This window comes from Hippoglossus stenolepis, chromosome 17 (genome assembly GCF_022539355.2).
Source record: "Hippoglossus stenolepis isolate QCI-W04-F060 chromosome 17, HSTE1.2, whole genome shotgun sequence".
Lineage (NCBI taxonomy): Eukaryota > Metazoa > Chordata > Actinopteri > Pleuronectiformes > Pleuronectidae > Hippoglossus > Hippoglossus stenolepis.
In genome coordinates this window covers 21,928,849-21,947,009 of record NC_061499.1, presented here as the reverse complement: position 1 = coordinate 21,947,009, position 18,161 = coordinate 21,928,849, and the positions used below count along the sequence as shown (strand labels likewise).

General features: G+C 40.6%; 1 protein-coding gene across 3 annotated transcripts; it reads right to left on the bottom strand.

The window, feature by feature from the left end:
- Positions 1 to 6,904: 6,904 nt before the first annotated feature.
- On the bottom strand, positions 6,905 to 17,509 carry mgat1b (alpha-1,3-mannosyl-glycoprotein 2-beta-N-acetylglucosaminyltransferase b). 3 transcript variants are annotated; one of them, XM_035182203.2, is made up of 3 exons: positions 17,015 to 17,509; positions 12,481 to 13,740; positions 6,905 to 9,311 (listed from the first exon to the last, which is right to left on the bottom strand). In XM_035182203.2, exons 2-3 carry the CDS (start codon positions 13,348 to 13,350, stop codon positions 8,610 to 8,612), a joined length of 1,572 nt encoding a protein of 523 aa, XP_035038094.2. In that variant the 5' UTR covers positions 13,351 to 13,740; positions 17,015 to 17,509; the 3' UTR covers positions 6,905 to 8,609. The 3 variants fall into 3 exon arrangements, with proteins under 3 accessions (XP_035038094.2, XP_035038093.2, XP_035038095.2); XM_035182202.2 differs by lacking the exon at positions 17,015 to 17,509 and adding an exon at positions 16,330 to 16,999; XM_035182204.2 differs by lacking the exon at positions 17,015 to 17,509 and adding an exon at positions 14,983 to 16,298.
- Positions 17,510 to 18,161: the final 652 nt, after the last annotated feature.

The following is an 18,161-nucleotide window of genomic DNA, read 5'->3' as shown; positions in this document are numbered from 1 at the left end:
ACTGACAATATTCCATCAATTAATTTACCTTCCATTATGCTACAAAGTGTTTATTCTAATCAATGCTGCAAATACCCTTATCTTGCTGATGTTCTCCTTTACACGTGGCATCTATTGCACTTCTGTGCGTCCTGGGAGAGGGATCCCTCACATGTGGCTCTCTCTGAGGTTTCTACGTTCTTTTTACCCTGTTAAAAGGGTTTTTTTAGTAGTTTTTCCTTACTCTTGTTGAGGGTTAAGGGCAGAGGATGTCACACCTTGTTAAAGCCCTATGAGACAAATTGTGATTTGTGAATATGGGCTATACAAATAACTTTGATTGATGATGAATTTCACATTTAAATTCATGTGTTTACATGTTTTGCACATGGGAAACATGTGGTTTTGGAACATTTTGGTGGTAAAATGTGTGAAGCACCTGTAAATACCCATGTGAAACCTTTGTGATTACATGTGCATTATATGGTAGCACATGTGCTACCATGATTGTCTCTTTACATCTCTCTGTAAATCTGTACTTTATACCCTAAAGATGAGTTGAAGGGGTTGGCTTCTGTGACTTTTCCATGACTGCATGGACGGTTTTTAAGTTACGATTAGAGTGCCTCAGACTCAATGCTGCTACTATTACCATCAACTTTAGGGGGGTAAGGAGGTAAAAAGTCCTATAATACCCCGTACCCATTCAGTGTTAGGGTTAGAGAAGGGTCCTGTGCACTGGAACAGGGATCTGTACATTGTTGTACATGGATAGTAAACTTTTCTAGTCTTAGCAACCACTCAAAGTGCTTTACACTACAAGCCATATTCACCTTTTCACGCAGGCACTCACAAACTACCACTATAATACTACTACAGGGTTCAGTGTCTTGCGCCTTTTGGCATATTGACTGTAGGAGCTGGGGATCGGACCACCAACCTTCAACTTAGTTTCTTGTGGTGTGTGCACAGCTACCAAAAATCCTCCTCGAATTACATTGACTGTTAAAATAAAGAATAAAGAAATAATCAACAGTGACACCGACAGTGCCACAAAACAAGTATTTACATGTGCAATTATGAATATGTATACACACATATAAAAAGGAAGAATAGCTTTCAAGTAGTAGTTGCTGATGCCTGTCAATATTCACATGCCTATTGGAATATAGTTTGATGTATATATCTATGTATCTATACAATAAATTCCCAGGTGCTCCTAGGTGTTGCTATTGGTTGGTCAGGATCATAAAGTGCATTAGTTCTCCCAGACATTTAACACTATGCCCCTGACCCATTGGGCCTCACAGAGGACTCAAAAGCTTACTTCTGAAATGGCGGTTGTTCGATGGAATTAAAATGCACTGGGTCTCACTCATCATGTTCTAGCAGCAAGTGAATATCACCGGGCAGTTTTTTGTGTGGGAACAAACTATGCATTCGATTCCATTTTTAAAGTTCACATCATACAACATGATCATGTCAAACCTTTTGTTTTTCTCCCCAAAAGGCATCATCATCTTCAAATCCTGAGCCCTAAAGGAACTTTGTCTCTTCCATTGGCCCTCCATCCACAGTACACATCTGGAGATCAGTGATGAACAGATGTTGAGCTGAAAGAACCTGGATGTGCTGCAGGGGTGTTCGGTCTGCAGTCCCCATGTATTGTGAATATGCTGTTTGAGCCTGTTTCCCTACACAACAAACAACCCACAGGACTGACATGCATATTATGCAATACAACACACTAAGTTCTGGTTTAGATTGAACCTCCCCACAACTGGTGTTCCTACTCCCCCTTATGGGTTGAGTAGGAATTTCAGTTTAAAAAGCCTGCCTCTGTTCTAACTATGTCTATAGAATATGGCTTCATGGCTTGGTTTTTATTGTTGTTTTTCAAGTGTAGAGATTATTATAACATTGTATTGTTTGGAGTAGGATGAGACTAGAATTGTTTTAACAATTGAAAACTTCTCCTACATTTTCTATTTTTCTGAAGACAGTTTTCAGAATTTCAGGGCTGCTCCCCCTGCAGTTTTCTCCAATGAGGCCAATGAATCAGTAAATCCTCACCCTACATCGACATATTCTTGATTATCAATCAAATCAATCAATCAAATTTTATTTGTATAGCCCATATTCACATATCACAATTTGTCTCATAGGGCTTTAACAAGGTGGGACATTGTTTGGCCGTAACCTTCAACAATAAGTATATGAGTAAGGAAAAACTACAAAACAAAAACTATTAACAGGGGGGAAAAAAGTTGAGAGATCAACATGTGAGGGATCCCTCTCCCAGGACGGACAGAAGTGCAATAGATTCCGCGGGTAACTGAACACATCAACAAAATTACAATATTTCCAACATTGAGTAGAAGAAACAGTTTAATGGAAAGGTGTTTCAATGTTTAAAGTATTTATGCATAAGAAAATGTCTTATAGAGATGAAGGGAGCAGCAATGACAATCAAAATTAAGGAGTTGTTGCCAGTAACGGTAGAATATATGAGTAGGCATATTGTATATCAAGCAGTCTTGTTGTAATCATAATCTATGATCAGCTGCCACCACGATCAGGATCCACTATCACGATTAGAAATGTATGTTGTCTGTTCCCTTATTCACTAGTTCCTATTTAGTGCTCTGGAGTGTTTACTTACTTTCTGTGAGTCATTATGTTTGTATATTTTTCTTCTTTGAACCACAGTGTTTCCCACATAGCCGTGGCTCTGTCTTGGCCTCCATGAACCAATGTGTTTTCCTCAGCTAGACTTCTCTGTTAACATTGACTCAACAACCAGGAGCTGCAGATTCTTTCTGAGCAATGTGAGAAGTCTCTCCTGAGAGAAGAAGCAACCCAACTCCTCCTGTAATCAACCGAGCTGCCAGGTCTCATTTACTGCAGTGCTCTGCTGGTATATTGGCCTGCACCACCAAGTGCTTCAACTCATACAGAATGCTTACTCCTGGACCGAGCGGCCACTTAAGCAACAAAGTCTATCCTAAGTATACACTTGATTTCAGCTTTGGACAGAAAGAAACACTGTGTTACTCTTTCATTGACTTGCCTATAAATGGTTTCAGAGCTGTCTCACAGACAGAGAGCAGTGTGTGTGGCCTCTATAAATGTTCAATCTGATTTTGTACAGATTTGAAAAGGTGTCCCACAAGGTCCTTTTATGGGGCCTGTTCTGTTTGCAGTTATAGATGATATTACCACTTCTGTGACCGAGTGTATTCTTCTTAATAGCATTCTATTAAATGCCTTAATAATCAAAAATTTGTTATCAGTGCTGACAAAACTAAATCAATGTTCTTTGCGGGAGCCAAAATGTTGATCAAAACAATCTCATAATTTTGACAATATATACAAATATTGAAAGAGTCGCAGAGTATAAATACCTTGGAATCTGAAATACTTAAATATCATGTTCATGTTTATTATCACGGCCCTCTCTCTCTCTGTTAAGCTGGGTCTTACTTATCTTTATGAAGCTCTTATTGGTCATTCACCGCCTACCTCCCTGCTGTCTTTTGATGAGGACTCCCATCAAACATTCAAATGGATTACGTTGAAGTTGCCAACAGTTTTTACTGAGCAAATGCAACATGGAACCACATACAGAACAAACTCAACTCATTTGTATACTTAGGGCAATTTAAGTTTTAAATCTCATATAAAAATGTGTATTGTTTTAATTAGGGTTAAGGTACATTTGCTTTAAAGTTTATGAACTGTACTTATTCCGAAGGCTTTCACTTTTGCTCTTGCTTTTGCGAATCTTACTTTTTCTTATTTGTGCTTTCTTGGTGTCTTGGAATGTTGAAATAAAGGTTGAATGAAACTTAACATAATAAGAATGAAAAGCATCGGAAGGGCAATGCGTCCATTGCAGTTCTGTTGTGAGCTATTATATATACTGTACTTGTCCCTTCAAAGCTTTATAATGATGTTAAACATTTTTACACAAGTGAAAAGAGCTCCATCTCTACTGACGCTGCTCTCTTTCTCTCTCATTTGTCATTGGCAGCACCAGGACATATGAAGCTGGACCAATGAAACATCCATCAAGTTTTTGCAGGTTTAACTGCCACTGTTTTATGTTTTGAACTTTAGTTTTGTCAATGTGATATATATCTGTTACATTTAGTTCTGGTTTACTCACTGACTCCATGATTTTAACTCACAATATGTTTCTTGACATCTCCCCATAAATGCATTATAGCAGAGGCAAATCTCCTCCATAACTTTGCTCTGTGTCCTAAATAAAGTTACACTTCCCAGTATTCTTAATATCCGCATCGAACCTGATCCGGCCTCAATCGTTCTATAAACACCAACCTAAACATCTGTATTAAAACAGCACAGCATCAACTTCCCTTCTATGGAATTATTACAGTTAAAAAAAAATGATTTTACATTTCGGCTGAAGGAGGAGGTTCCTACCTTTTAAATTGTGGCTCAAGGAATTGACAATTCACTCTTGAAATATAAGATTCAATTTTAGGAATTAAGTCACAATTCTATAAGATCTTACAGCCCCTCGTCTGTTACCCTAAATATCATAATAAAGTGGACACGGGCAGTAAAGCATTATTACTTGGCAAAGTTGGGACCACTGTACAGACAATGCATCAAATTTTACCAGGGCATATATATCAATATAAGTATATCAAGGTACAGTCTCCTGTGAGAAAGGTATAACTGTCACAGCTTCATTTTCCAGAATCCTGTTCAGCAAGTTCAAGGGTAATGCTGAACTGAGGATCAGTTAAAAAGACTTAGAAGTAATTTAAAAACTGAGAAAATCTCCAATATTCAGCGAGGAAACTTTGCAATTATCAAAAATTCTAAACAGAGTTTGGCATATTTGTTGCAGCAGCTCCTCCAGTTCAGGACGCCAGGTGTCATGGGTAATATCCACTGTTGAGATGTGTTGCAGGTCAGTGAGCGGGACTATACGAAGTCAGAACTCAGCTCAAGAGATTGATAGGCTTTGCTTTTTGTCTTCATTAAAGAACCCGTTAATCAGTTTGACACAGAGCCCAACCGAATCGATCCCTACATGTGGCTGCGTATCGGGCACAATCACTTAGTAAAAGTAACAGTGTTGTTTTAATATGGAGTTTTGATTAAAAAGAGTAATGCATTTCCTGAATTCCAGTTTGATTTAATCCACACACACAAAAAAAAGATTAGATTTAATCTAATTTATTTTATGTAATGTATCAAATGTTGCAAACAGTAAACAGCGCTGCAGCCAAATCCAATACAATTGAAGTACATATCGATCAATTCTTCAAACGTGAGTAAAAGTAAATATAAAAACCTCCATACTGCTCCTGTGACGTCATCCAAGTGTACATCAGAGACGTGGTCAGACATCAATAATCAGCTGGCAGAATTTAGCATAAACTTTCACTCAACACAACATGTATGTGTGGTCCCCCCACATCCAACCGATGAGTTGCAGGAGTTAACCATCTGATACCCTACACCAAGTAATATTACCGCCAAATTTAGTGAGAATACATTATTATATACGTTATTTCCGCACGCGCGCACACACACACACACACACACACACACACACACACACACACACACACACACACACACACACACACACACACACACACACACACACACACACACACACACACACACACACACACACACACACACACACACACACACCTTATTCAGCACCAGGTTGCTGTGATGATCTATTGTTTTCAACAGACAAAGATGAATATGACATGAAGATTTCACAGCTTAATTACTTCTGTCAATGAAAGAGTGACTCCTTTAACATGTGGACAAATATCAAAATAGTTGATTTTATTTATACTGTGTTAAAGTTATAAACACATCAGGCAGTGGTTTTACACATCACCATACAGACATGGGACTCAATCAATCTTGTTGATAACCTCCCAAAGCTAATTACAGTACAGTGATAATCATTTCTCGGCCTTCTTGTTGCAGAAACAATTACAAATCAAACAATCATTGGTTTTTCAACAAACCTAATCTGGATGTCATGTACTTACAACTTGCCCCACATCAGGGCTTCAGGGTGATCATCAATCAAATGTCTGACTCAGTGATGTCTGAATCTTATTTGCAGCTTGGCAAACTTGTCAGAACTTCAAGTTCTTAATAGTTAAATCATTTTAAAACAGCCTTCCCATTATAGTTTCTTCCTTCATATTAACATATTTCCTTCAACATATTTAGACACCAAGTTTATCCATCCAAACAGAGTTGTGGTTCCATAACCTTCTGAAATTAAAAAAGGAGCTGAAGAATAAATATTGTATTTCCTCCAGCAAAACATTTCTCTTCAACCAACAGTTATGGAATTTAAACTGGGCTGCTCATAAACATAAAAAGAAATCCAAAGACCTTCATCCAAATATGAAAAGATGAACCTGAAAGCCTCAGTATGCTTCAAACTAAATGTTGATCGGGTCATCTAGTGGTTTCTGCAAACCTTTCACAGCAGAATTGAAGGAGCTGTGTTTGATAATTTCTGCAACTTTCTGAAACTGATGAGAATCAATCACACCCATGTTACACAGTGACTGGAAAGGAATAGGGATGTGTGAAGCCACCCCCAAGCTTTCTTCACACAGCTATTGTCACTTTCTAAAAAGAGACTGTATATTTGATGTTGTCATATTCATTTGTACAAATAATTGGGTCAAGACTACAAAGACAGCATTTTTCACCTGTCCTCGAGTGGGGTCCTTCAAAAAAAAGAAAATGGTAGTAACACTTTTACCTTTCTATATAAATGTCAACTGTTCAACTTGACTTGAAGCATACCAAGGGCTTAATACAATAAGATCATCGGTCTCCTTTGATTTAATGTTGTCATCACACTGCTTTCACAGCCATGTTCACTAACTGTGACTAAAACACAGGAGCCTGGAGTTTTCGAATCAAAACAGGGCCAGTTTTGAAAGGTGTTTATTTTAGAGGCTGAAACACTCATGAGTCTTTTAAAACCAAATAATATTAATGTGGACGTAGCCTGAGAACAGCAGCGCTGAAAATTCGAGAAAAACTCCTTCCTTGATGCTCCCACACTGTTAAACATCTGTTACTTGTCCTGTAGCAAAAATCATCAGGACCATTTTATTATGGAGTGTCATTCAGATTTTCTTCTTGCTCTCTAGCATCTTCATTTACTTCAATGTATTACTTCCTACCAATAGCTCCAAAGGTCTCTAGTTATGCCACTGTAGGTGTAGCCCTGATTCAGGACCATATCACACATCACAGTCCAGTTAATATCTCCTGGAACTCAGACATCTCAAGTCACTGAGCACTTACAGGTTGTTGTATGCTCTCACCTGATAGGTCATCTTCTAAACAATCTGTAAGGTAGGGGAAATGACAACAGGCAGCTGTAAAGCAACAAAACCATGGTTTACTTAAACTATGAAAGGTCTCTATAATTACAGTCAATACAAATCACGTACAGTCAAAGATGGCTCAAGATGTCGTCCTGGCAGTGCTTTTGGCGCTTACAGCAAAAGTACAGAAACAAATTTGGTATTCTTTCTGCAGTTCTTAGCACTCAGTTAGTGAAAAAGATAATGTAGGGTTTGTACTGACTTCAATAGAGGAGACCCTTCTTGGTCAGACCAAATCCTTGTACTGAATATTTTTGCTTCCATCTGACCTTGTTCCATCTTTCCATCTTTGTTTTCTTAGAATCCGCTGAGCAGACATCCTTCCTGACAGATTTTATGAGCTGCACAGTGAGTTTGACAGTGATACAGAATGGACAGCATTTTGCAGCTTGTTGATGCTAGATCCAAGTTATTGCACTTTGGGAAGTTCTTGTCTGCTTCAATTACAATTTCTTCAATGTAGCATTAATGAGGAAGCCTGTCTCCTTTAATGATAACCATCAGGGCTATAATGACTCAGTTGAGCAGTGGATATGGCCTTTGTTTACCACATAAAACCTGGTAGAAGTTTTTCATTTCCTTTGCACACAACTCTGTTTCTGATTAGTTTTATAGACTTAAACCAATAACATGACGTAGATAGTTGGGTCAAATTCAACAACTTTCAAAAACGTTACACAATTGTTTTTTTCCCCAAAGTTGTGTCCTCTAGTGTGTGGAGAATATCACTGACTTTTAAACACGCTCTCCTTGTTTATGATTCAAAGACTTTTCTGCAACACCCTTCATTTACAGCTGCTGCAAACAGCAACAATGTGATGTTAACTCTACATTTGGCCAATTTTCACAGAAATAAAAATACATAAAACGAAGTGGGCCTATAAAGCAAGGCACATTGCCAATAGCTCTTTTGAAACAGTGTTTAAGGGTGGACTTTTCCTACAAGTTTGAACTCCATGTGAGGTCTGTGTGGCCCTGGACCTACTGATCCTGAATGAGCACCCTATTTTAGAACCTTCCCTGACAAAGGGGCCTGGGTCAACACTTGATCTTGCAGCTCCACTGATGTGCAGCCCCAGCTGTGGGGCTTCAGTCCCTTCATGAACTACTGCGTCAGCTGATATTCTTTGGTCTCAGAGAGTTCCTCTGAGTAAGGCTCTCTCCCCTCTTCAACCTTTATTCACATTGTATTGAATAAGACTTTCAGCTCCAGCTGATGTCATACTTCATCCATCCCTCTGGTGGAGCCAGGAGCACCCTTCGGCCTCGGTACAGGAAACTGACTACTCCTCTGTAACCTGTACGGGGGACTCCAGATTTCAAGTCATCCATCACCCCCAGATTTCGAGCAAAGACTTTAAAACTGTCACGGCTGGAGTACTGCACTCTGTATGGTCCAGGGTCTCTTAAGCTGCCCCCTTGTTGCAGTTCTTCAATTTTCACCAGTGGTGCACTGTAAATCTCTTTGATAAACTTTTCATCATACTTCTCTTTTAACAAATAAGACAAATCCTGTTTGGTAAAAGGCACAAATTGAGTATTTAGCTTAATATAACGAAGGTACTGGTCAAAGAATTGACCTAAACTCACGCCTTTACGGCCAAAGGTGATAGTCCGTGAGATTTCTGGGCGGATGCAGGAGCGGTCCTTGCGCTGCTCTGGTTGACGCATCCAGTCATCCCAGAAGGCCAAGGGCCATTTGGGTTCGAGTTCGTCCCACATGTTCTTCAGCAGCATCCAGCCAAGCCCGGGGAAAAAGTCTGTTCTATGGAGGAGATCAGCCTTGGATGGATCCACCAAGGCGTCTCTACCGTTATCGTTCCAGGCAGAAACACACCACAGGGAGGGGTCATCCCGTAAAATTGGGTACAGAGCTTGGAAATACTCAAAGAAATCCGGTGCCACCTGAAGAGAGAAGAGGGATGTACAGTGGTGAGATGCTGCTTCTTGAGTACAGTGCAATCAATGAGAGAAAATAATGTGTATAGAGGGCATTCTTAAATTCAACTCTTAAATTAAAGCTTACAATTATCTTAATTGTAAACCTAAATTAATTTGACTCTGCTTACCACACAGCCTGTAGTCCTTCAAATAATAATTACACTTTTATATGTGTATATTTGACTATTTTCATAGTTTTGGCTATTATTTCTTTAAGTAATAATAAAAACAGGGCTCAACAGTGTCACCATTTCATTCAAATTTGCGAATAAAAATAGATGTATGCAAACTGTAAAATGCTTGTTGGAGCATGTGTGCAAATAACATGTTGGACCAGTGACGCCCTCTGTGTCTCAATTCTTTCTCAGCCCTAAAACCCATATTGATATTATTAAAAGGATGTCATTAAAATAATAAACATGTGATGAGAAGTTGACTAGTTAATTAGACAAATCTTTGGGTCGGGGCCGCCCTGATCCAAAGTATTTCCGAACAGGAATATTTTGTCTGCTCTACACCTTGAACTTCTTTACATTTTCAGTCAATGAAAGTGACGTTGTTTGACTACCGTCCGTCATGCAGTGCATTCAGAACAGCAACACAAAGACTTGCGAGACAGACAACCACAATAGTGCCATTTAAAAACAGGGTTGGTCATTTGTTTCTGAAACACTTTTATTTGTTGAACTTCTCTTCACGTCCCAATAGCCATCAATCAATAAAGTCGTCTGTCTTTCGGTCCGAATTAAATGATTGGTCCGAATACCTGTCTGTCACTAACCGACCGGCCTCTCTGTGAACACCCTGCCTGTGGTCTCTCTACGCATTACCAGAGTCTTAAGCCGTAAGAGAAATACACCGCTGAAGCAGCGACGATAGCCAGAGGTTAGTGAGGTAGTCACAGAAAAGTCGTCCTCCAGCAGTTGTCAGTCAGTACATGTTCACATGGGTGTACATTTGACGAGACTGCCGATGGAAGGGGCTGGGATGTATCACTGCACTTTTTTAAGCGGGTTGTCCAGTAACCAAGCACTCCATTCAACTCTCTCTCAATCTATCTCTATCAGAACTATTGTTTTACTGTCTAAATAGATAACCTGACCTGAATATTAATATATTTTTATAGTATCAAAGCACTCTGCGTTCTTTATGTTTTCCAAATGAATCAGATTGCACACAGAGGACATTTTGACTTGGAACAAAAATTGTTGATGGCTCTGACGTTGATGACTGCTCAGTTTCAACAGTAACTAAAGAGCAGTAATTATTATAAAAGTGTTCTGTTACGAGTAAAAAAACAAACACTAAATGAACTGAAGTATAAAAATAAAAATGTCCCAGTGACTGATAAGATTATTGTATATAAAATTATTAGATTGGTAATACTGATGCATTATGTATTGTAGAAAACTGTAGGACGTTTAGAGGGGAAATGGAAACCTTCTATCCATATAATCTAAATTCTCTCTTTACAATATGTGGGGTAACCTAGTGGAGTAGGGGTTTAAGACACTGTTGCAATGTCCCTGGTTGAAATGAACTTTTATCTCTCGAGAGATTAGCCAAACAGAGGGAGTTGGTCTCTGAGTTGTTGGTAAGGAAAAAAGGAAACCAGTGCAGAACAGTTACGCAAGTAAACCCAGATTTTTCCCCACTCACTGACAAAATAATTGCTGTTTATGGGGCAAAGTTTCTCCCTCGAGCTCTTGGTTGTAGTCAGAATTACTTTGAATTTCCTGTAAGTCATTTCCTGCTGCTGAAGCACTTTTTAACCAGCCATATTTTCACTCTGATGTTTTTTAAACAACATCAAGCAGCAGGAGGACTTTTGCAGTTTCACTGGCTGCTCTGTTCAGTGGTAGCACATATAATCAAATAATAAATTGAAATCGGGTGGGATAACAGCTGTTCATCTGATCGGTACCTGATATTTGCTCCCTCTCCCAAGTAGCAGTTATTGCTCTGAACCACACACAACCCTCTGCAGTTAAATATATGATATACATGCTGTATAATGGTTTTGACAGGCAGCCAGACAGTGCTGAAAAAGCTGCTGCTGCACATTTTGAGAAATCTCTTCAATGTAACAGCTCCAGTCACTATTAACCCACATCTTAAAGTAAGCCAAATGTAATAACACTTTTACCGTGAAAAGGCCAACTACCTAAAACCTGTCACACCCACCAATGGGAGCCTAGTTTCAACCCTCAGACGTTTCCTTCATTGTTTCAGTTTTGTTGGAGATCAAACAGCTAACAGTCAAAGCTAGTATATGTGTAAATGTGCACAAATGAATGCATGGAAAATGAGCAGAACACACACTTGATTAGATGGTAAAGCCATAAATACACAGGGTTTTTGTTTGACTCTTTCATTCAGTGTAACCATAATTATTATAGTCACTAGGGGTAAAAATATTTGTACCAACTTACTAAGTTACTTAGATACTTCTGGGCATTTAAGTCAAGAGCTTGTTTCATTGAGATCTATTATACCGATCTGTATCATTAGAGGGCAGTTTTAGTTGGACCAGTCAAGTCTGTTGATGTGAGATTAAAGGAATAGTTCTACATTGAGAATTGGCTACGGAGTTTACCCAGAGTCTTTCTTTAACACATGGACAACACAGCGGGAGGTTCTCTACTGAGACGCGTTCACAAAGGCATCAAATCCTCCGCATTTTTCAGGTGAGAGGTGGAGCAGCCAGGAGCAGCAGGCAGAGGCAGGAAGTGACCTATTAACTCTGCTGCGTAGATCACGTGATTTTGTTTACAGCACCCCGACGTCAGCTCTCATCACCACAAACTCTCTTGACATCTTCGTCTGTGACTTCTACGTGTATGACACCGCTTTTTCTCTGGGAGATATTTGTTTTTTGTATTTTTGCGTCCGTCGCGTTTTAGAAGCAAAGAGAGAGAGAGAGAGGAAGAGGGCGAGTGGAGTCAGGACTGGCTGAACTAAGGAATGAATACATGAAGCTATGAACAAAGATTTCACTCATTTAAGAAAAGTATTAACTGTAGCGGGTCAGAGACTTCAGCTGTGTTGCTGTGTATGTGTGTCTCTGTGTATATGTCTGCGAGCAAAGTAATTCATGGTTACATCAGAAAGGAAAAGGTCTGAGAGCACTCACCTCCAGGTCATCCTCCACTACAACCACAGTAGACTGGGAAAAGGTGTTGAACACTTGGTTGAGTGCCCAGCGATAATGTCTGGCAATTTTGTAGTAGCCCTGGAACTTCCTGTGTTCTGGCCGGACTCTGATGTCCGACAGGTCTGGCTGGCTTATGTGCGTCACTTGATCTCCATATGAGCCAATCACACGAGCAGTCTCGGCGTGGCCACAGTCCTGGCTGACAATAATTGGATATAGTTGTGGAGAAGGGCGGTACTGTATCAGTCTATCGAGGCTCCGCTTAACTGTTACCCTGTCACAAGCAATAACTAGAATGGGAATGACAACCTGTGGGCTGGCAACAGAAGTTGGCAAATTATTATTCTCAGCAACATCTTCCTTTATTTCAGTGGCTTGGTGCTGTTCTAACTTAAGGTTTGGGGCTACTGTATGAACAGGCTTCTGTGTAAGTTGTACATCAGTTTGGGTCCTGTCATCTACACTGTCCTTGACAGGAAGTGGAGGCTTTGATGGCTGGTGGACAACCTCTTCTTTGACTTCTTTTGTATCAACTGTTTGTCTCTTACCAACATCCTTCTGCCGAGCCCACACAGCCCTGTGACTTTCAATCTGCTTCAGTAGCTTTTTCTGCGTCTCAAGTTGGATTTCGACTTCCTCCGCCAGCCGGATCACCTCTCCAGCTAGATTGATCTGGCCTCCTTTCCCTCTGCCCACACCCCACTCCTCCTTTCCTCCCGGTTCGGCTCCTCCACCTTCTCCGGGGCGGCCGATGGGAGGGCGACCCCAAAGATAAAGTAGAAGCAAAGCATTCCAGGCAACAAACAGGAAAGCACCGCATAGTATTAGAGAACCTTTCTTGCGAACCATGGCCCAATGTCACAAGAAAAGGGATATGAAAAGGCTGCAAATAGGGAACAATTGATGGAACCAGAGTGAGAAATGTACAGACAAAGGCAGCAATCTCAGATGGGTAGGAATTTGATTTCGAGTCACATTGCAATTATTTCAAAATTTAGAATCATCCTCTCTTTTGTCCAGGAGGGTGTTAAGGTGGGGACTCTCCAGATTGAGATGAATTCACATGATTCTGCTGTGGAATTCATGAATTCCATGAAATCCCAAGGAGACAAGGCAATGAGCAGAGACAGCCCTCAAACAAGTTCAGCAAGGGGAGGTTGCGAAAGTGAAAAGGGGGAAGTGGGGTCGCTATGGGTTGAGGGAATGTGACTCCTTGGTTGTTATCCTTCAGCCATTATCCTGAAAATAGAGCATGAAAACAAGTGATCAGCAGAATGCATGCAGCTCATTTTAACTTTCAATAATAAAGCCTTACAAGCTGACACTGCATATTCTGTGAACTTGTGCAGCTTCTTGTGTTAAGTAAACATTTACCACTGGCTTCAATGACTAAAATTGTCTCTAGATGTTTACAGCTCAACAATTAAATACATTTTCGCATTGTACCAGAAGTTAAGTTTCATATTGTTAGTGTAATCCCAACATTTCAACCAATACTACTACCAAAAGTACACATGAATTTGAAACAGCATAATGCAACAATCTCTCATCTTACAGGGCTTTCCATAAAGGCCGGGTTGACAACCACACAAATCTACTACTCATTTTAGTCCAGCAAGCTACTATATAATATTTAATTTGATTTAAATAAAATAGGAGGGATTGATCAGACCTCCTGTAGCTGGCTTACGAACCGTAACATAAAAAGGAGTATGTGTCACGTTTGAGCAAAATCAATCAATCAAATCCAAAACAGCATCATTTTATCAGACAGACTAAATATTTGGATACTCCAAAATGTAGATACATGACATGATGGAAGTTCACAATCCTTAACAGTCACTTTATCTGAGACGCCAAGAGAGGCTTACCGAGCAACTAATGTCCACAAAGGTGTCAGACGTTTAGATGTGCAGAGGAATAAAGCAAGGCGGACAATAAGGGTCCTTAAACACTGCATGCAGTGTGATAGCTTCTCCCAACTCTGAAAGCCTACTGTCCCAGACTAGAACAAACTCGGGCCAACTTGGTGGTTATGTCCAATTCATATCTGTCATCAGTTCAAAACTATAAAATCCACCGTAACTGAAACTGTAGTGGGCATCACATAACCAGCATCAAACTGTATTCATCATAGCTGGACAAGATATTCAAAGACTTGCTATCTGCTCCCTACAGATTCTACAGTTTATACTAACTCTGGCTTCATCACTAATCCCTCAGTGAGCAATAGTACCTCCTGTACATTCTCATTCGGCTAGTTGTTGAAGAGCGAAGGAGTCAAACTGCACGAAACCCAAGAAAACATTCAAAGTGAAATCATTGTATTTAAGAACACAAAAGGCATCTCAGAGACACAAATGTTAAAATCTGATTTACCTAAAATGCATTCAGACCGACACTGAACTTAGGACATTTTCCTGAAAGGCAGTATGTGAGAATACAAATATCAGAGTCAGTTGCTCTGGACAATTTCCTGACCTTTTTCCTGCCAGCCCCCACGTCATGAGAAAGTCCATGTTAGAATACAACAGGAAAATGCCCAGATGCAAACAAGTCAGCAAGTTTGATAATGTTTCTGACATGTAACAGATGCAAAACTGAAAAAACTCAAAGAATACAAATATCTTAGACTAAAAAAAAAAAAATTGATGCAGTGATGAAAGAAGTGAGTGAGTGAGTGAAGGGTGTCCCACTGATTCGTCTAGAGGAGCTCCTCGGAATTAGAAAAGCCTAAACCAATTAGTGCTGATAAATATAGGCTGACAATAATCTTGTAAGGACGGACGTTTGGCTACAGGTAACAGATGCTCTGATTAGTATTGGATCCTGGACTGTGCTTCACTGCCCTGGTATCTTTCTCCATCAGTTTACAGACGTATACAGAAAGGTCACATGTTCCAAATGCAATCCAGATCAAGACCACAACAACATTATACAAGAGAGACCAAGGAAATAATCAGTCTTCAGTGTTGCACTAAGTTAGCATGCAGCATTGTAGCCTTGTCAAGACAGTAAAGCTTTTACAGATTAGCTTAGATGATTTGCCAAACTCTAAAGTTTAGATGATCAGACCTGTTAAGACTCAGTCACCTAATGCACAACTTTGAAGGTCCCTGGTAATTTCACATAATCTTTCTCAACGTTTGTTCTTTTTTAAAAAACAGTTCTCAACTGTCATATGAGGACCAACACTGTCACATGACTCATGCAGCTGGGGGAAAAAGTGGAATCTTTACAGCTTAAACTAACTTTAAATAGATTTATAATTACATAATTTACAGTCACAGGGGGTGTATTGCAAATACAAGACTGTGGACATTTTTATCGCTATTTTTTAGAGAAGAAATGGGATTTCTTGCAGGACTGTGCTATAAAGCTGCAATGCTCTTCAGTGAGTAATGAATAAACTAATTGTAGGTCGCTTTGGATAAAAGCGTCTGGGGAATGCCATGGAATGTAAACTGATAACTGAGTGTATATGCTACTGATCTGTTTTGAAAGGTTTATAGAGAGAAATGATCTTGACAAGACAGCAGCAACATGAACACTGTGGCATAATGAAAATCCAAGGTACTGACTTCAACTTTTAAAAAAAAAAAACACAAAAACTACGTGCAGACACAATAAAGTTGGGCAACAAACGATCATCTGATGTACAAAAGTATAATTTCTGAGGGAAAGAAAATGGACATGGTCCCATCCTAACTTCTTAAAGTGAGCATGCAAGTGTCAGGGACAGAAGAAAACCAGACGTCTAAAGAAATTATGCTTGAACAAGAAGTTAACTCCAAAGCAATGAAATATAAAGAATAAAACTAACCATACCTGAACTGGGATCAGCCTACAGATATGCCTGGTCTGCCCTTCAATCCTGGAGTAAATAATGCCGAGCAGACCAATGGAGCTGATAGCGAACCGGAAAGGGGAACTGTTGCTCTTCTTACAAACTGTACCAGCTGAAACTCTATTCTTCTTGACCCCCTCCTCCCTCCGCCAGACAACGTGGAGCTGACTGGTAGGATCTCACCGAGGAGCCTGCGGCACAGACCGACTGGGGCACTGTACCGTCCAGCTTCACGTGACTGCACTGTGGAAGCGAGGGCTGAGAGGCGACGCCTCTGGTCCGCTAACACTAAATACTGTTTACTTTCAGCTCATGCAAATGTCCACAGTGCACTCAGCAAGTGTCTGGTCCGCTGAGATGATCCCCAGCTGTTACGCTTCACGTACTTTTTTGAAGGTACCCTGCTAGCTGACACGAAACTACCGGTAGCTAAGTCAAAGCACAGGATGTCCCAGGGTGTTAAAAGCAGCATGATCAGTGTCTTGTCATCTATACAACTATATCCTAGCACCGGGGATTGAAGCGTTTTAATAGCAAGCTAAGCCCTACTGCTAACATACGGTTGGCTAGCTAGCTAGCGCCGAGGAGCAGAAGTGAAGGGATTTCCATTCAAGAGCCGTACTGAAGAAAGACATGGATATCGCATCTGAAGCTGGTGTCACTCACCTCTCACATGACGGCGTGAACGACACGGTGCTGCTTGCATCGTGGAAGGACACGAGACTTGCACCGAGCTGCAGCACTCACCGGCTAGCTGACTAGCTAGCTAACGTTAGCTGGTGGAGCCACCCTTACATTTCCCTCGGTGTCACAATCACGGCACATATCTGTGGGTACACAGCGGCTCCACTGCTGCCTGAACCCCGACCTCTGGTTCACATTATCCCCCCAGCTCTGCTCTTTCATCCATCACCAGTGTCTGCTGTTGAGAGCAGGCTACAGTGTGTGCTCCGTTACAGACCGTACACTGCCACCGGCATGTGTATTCAGACACTTGGTTCGGAGCCCTTTCCTGTGTCAGGTTCTCATACTCCAGCTGGATATACCACTGTCTGTCTGCTCTGGTGACGGCATTTTACATTTGACTACACACAACTACACTTCCGGTTGGTTGACTCCTGTGGGACCGAGTTGAAGCGACCTGAGCCGAAATCTCATCCTTACCAATGTCACCTTTCCTATGTGTTTGTATATATAGATATATCTATATATATCTCTCTATATATAGGGCCCCCCCAAACTATTTTCCATATGGCCTCACAGTGTAGTAATGACTGAATGGAAGTCTTTCTTACCCACTTAGTTACTCATTTAGTGTGACAAAACACCCAGACGTAAGCATAGCATTGTAGTATATGCAGTTGAATGTAGTGAGGAATGCACAGACCTGTCGTTTGGGGAAACTAAACAACTCCTTCACAAACACATGGCACAGCACAGGAGAGCCAGCTCCTCAGGTCAGGACTCAGCAGTCCACCTACATCTTAAGGACAAGGGACATTCATCTGAAGACAACAATGTCCACATTTTGGCCATGAAGAAAGATGGTTTGAAAGGAGTGAAGGAAGCCACAAAGAAACCAATAGCATGGTGGGTTCAGCCTCTCAGGTAACCTCAACGGCCCTAAAAGTTAAATACCTGGGACTCCCAGCAGACAGTTAGAACTGAAGAAGCCTCTTGGATTTGAGTTGACACGTCTTCACGAAACTCAACCAAGTCCAGTTGACCTGTTTTTTAGCACTTGGATATACCATGACCTGGATGACTGAGAATCATCAGCATTTTGTGTGTTCTCATCTTAACCTAACATTGG

Coding starts and splice junctions, on each gene's coding strand:
- mgat1b (XM_035182203.2), bottom strand. CDS start 13,350: ATGGTTCGCAAGAAAGGTTCTCTAATACTATGCGGTGCTTTCCTGTTT. Junction 9,312..12,480: donor TAGTGGAGGATGACCTGGAG/GTGAGTGCTCTC, acceptor TTCTCTCTTCAG/GTGGCACCGGATTTCTTTGA.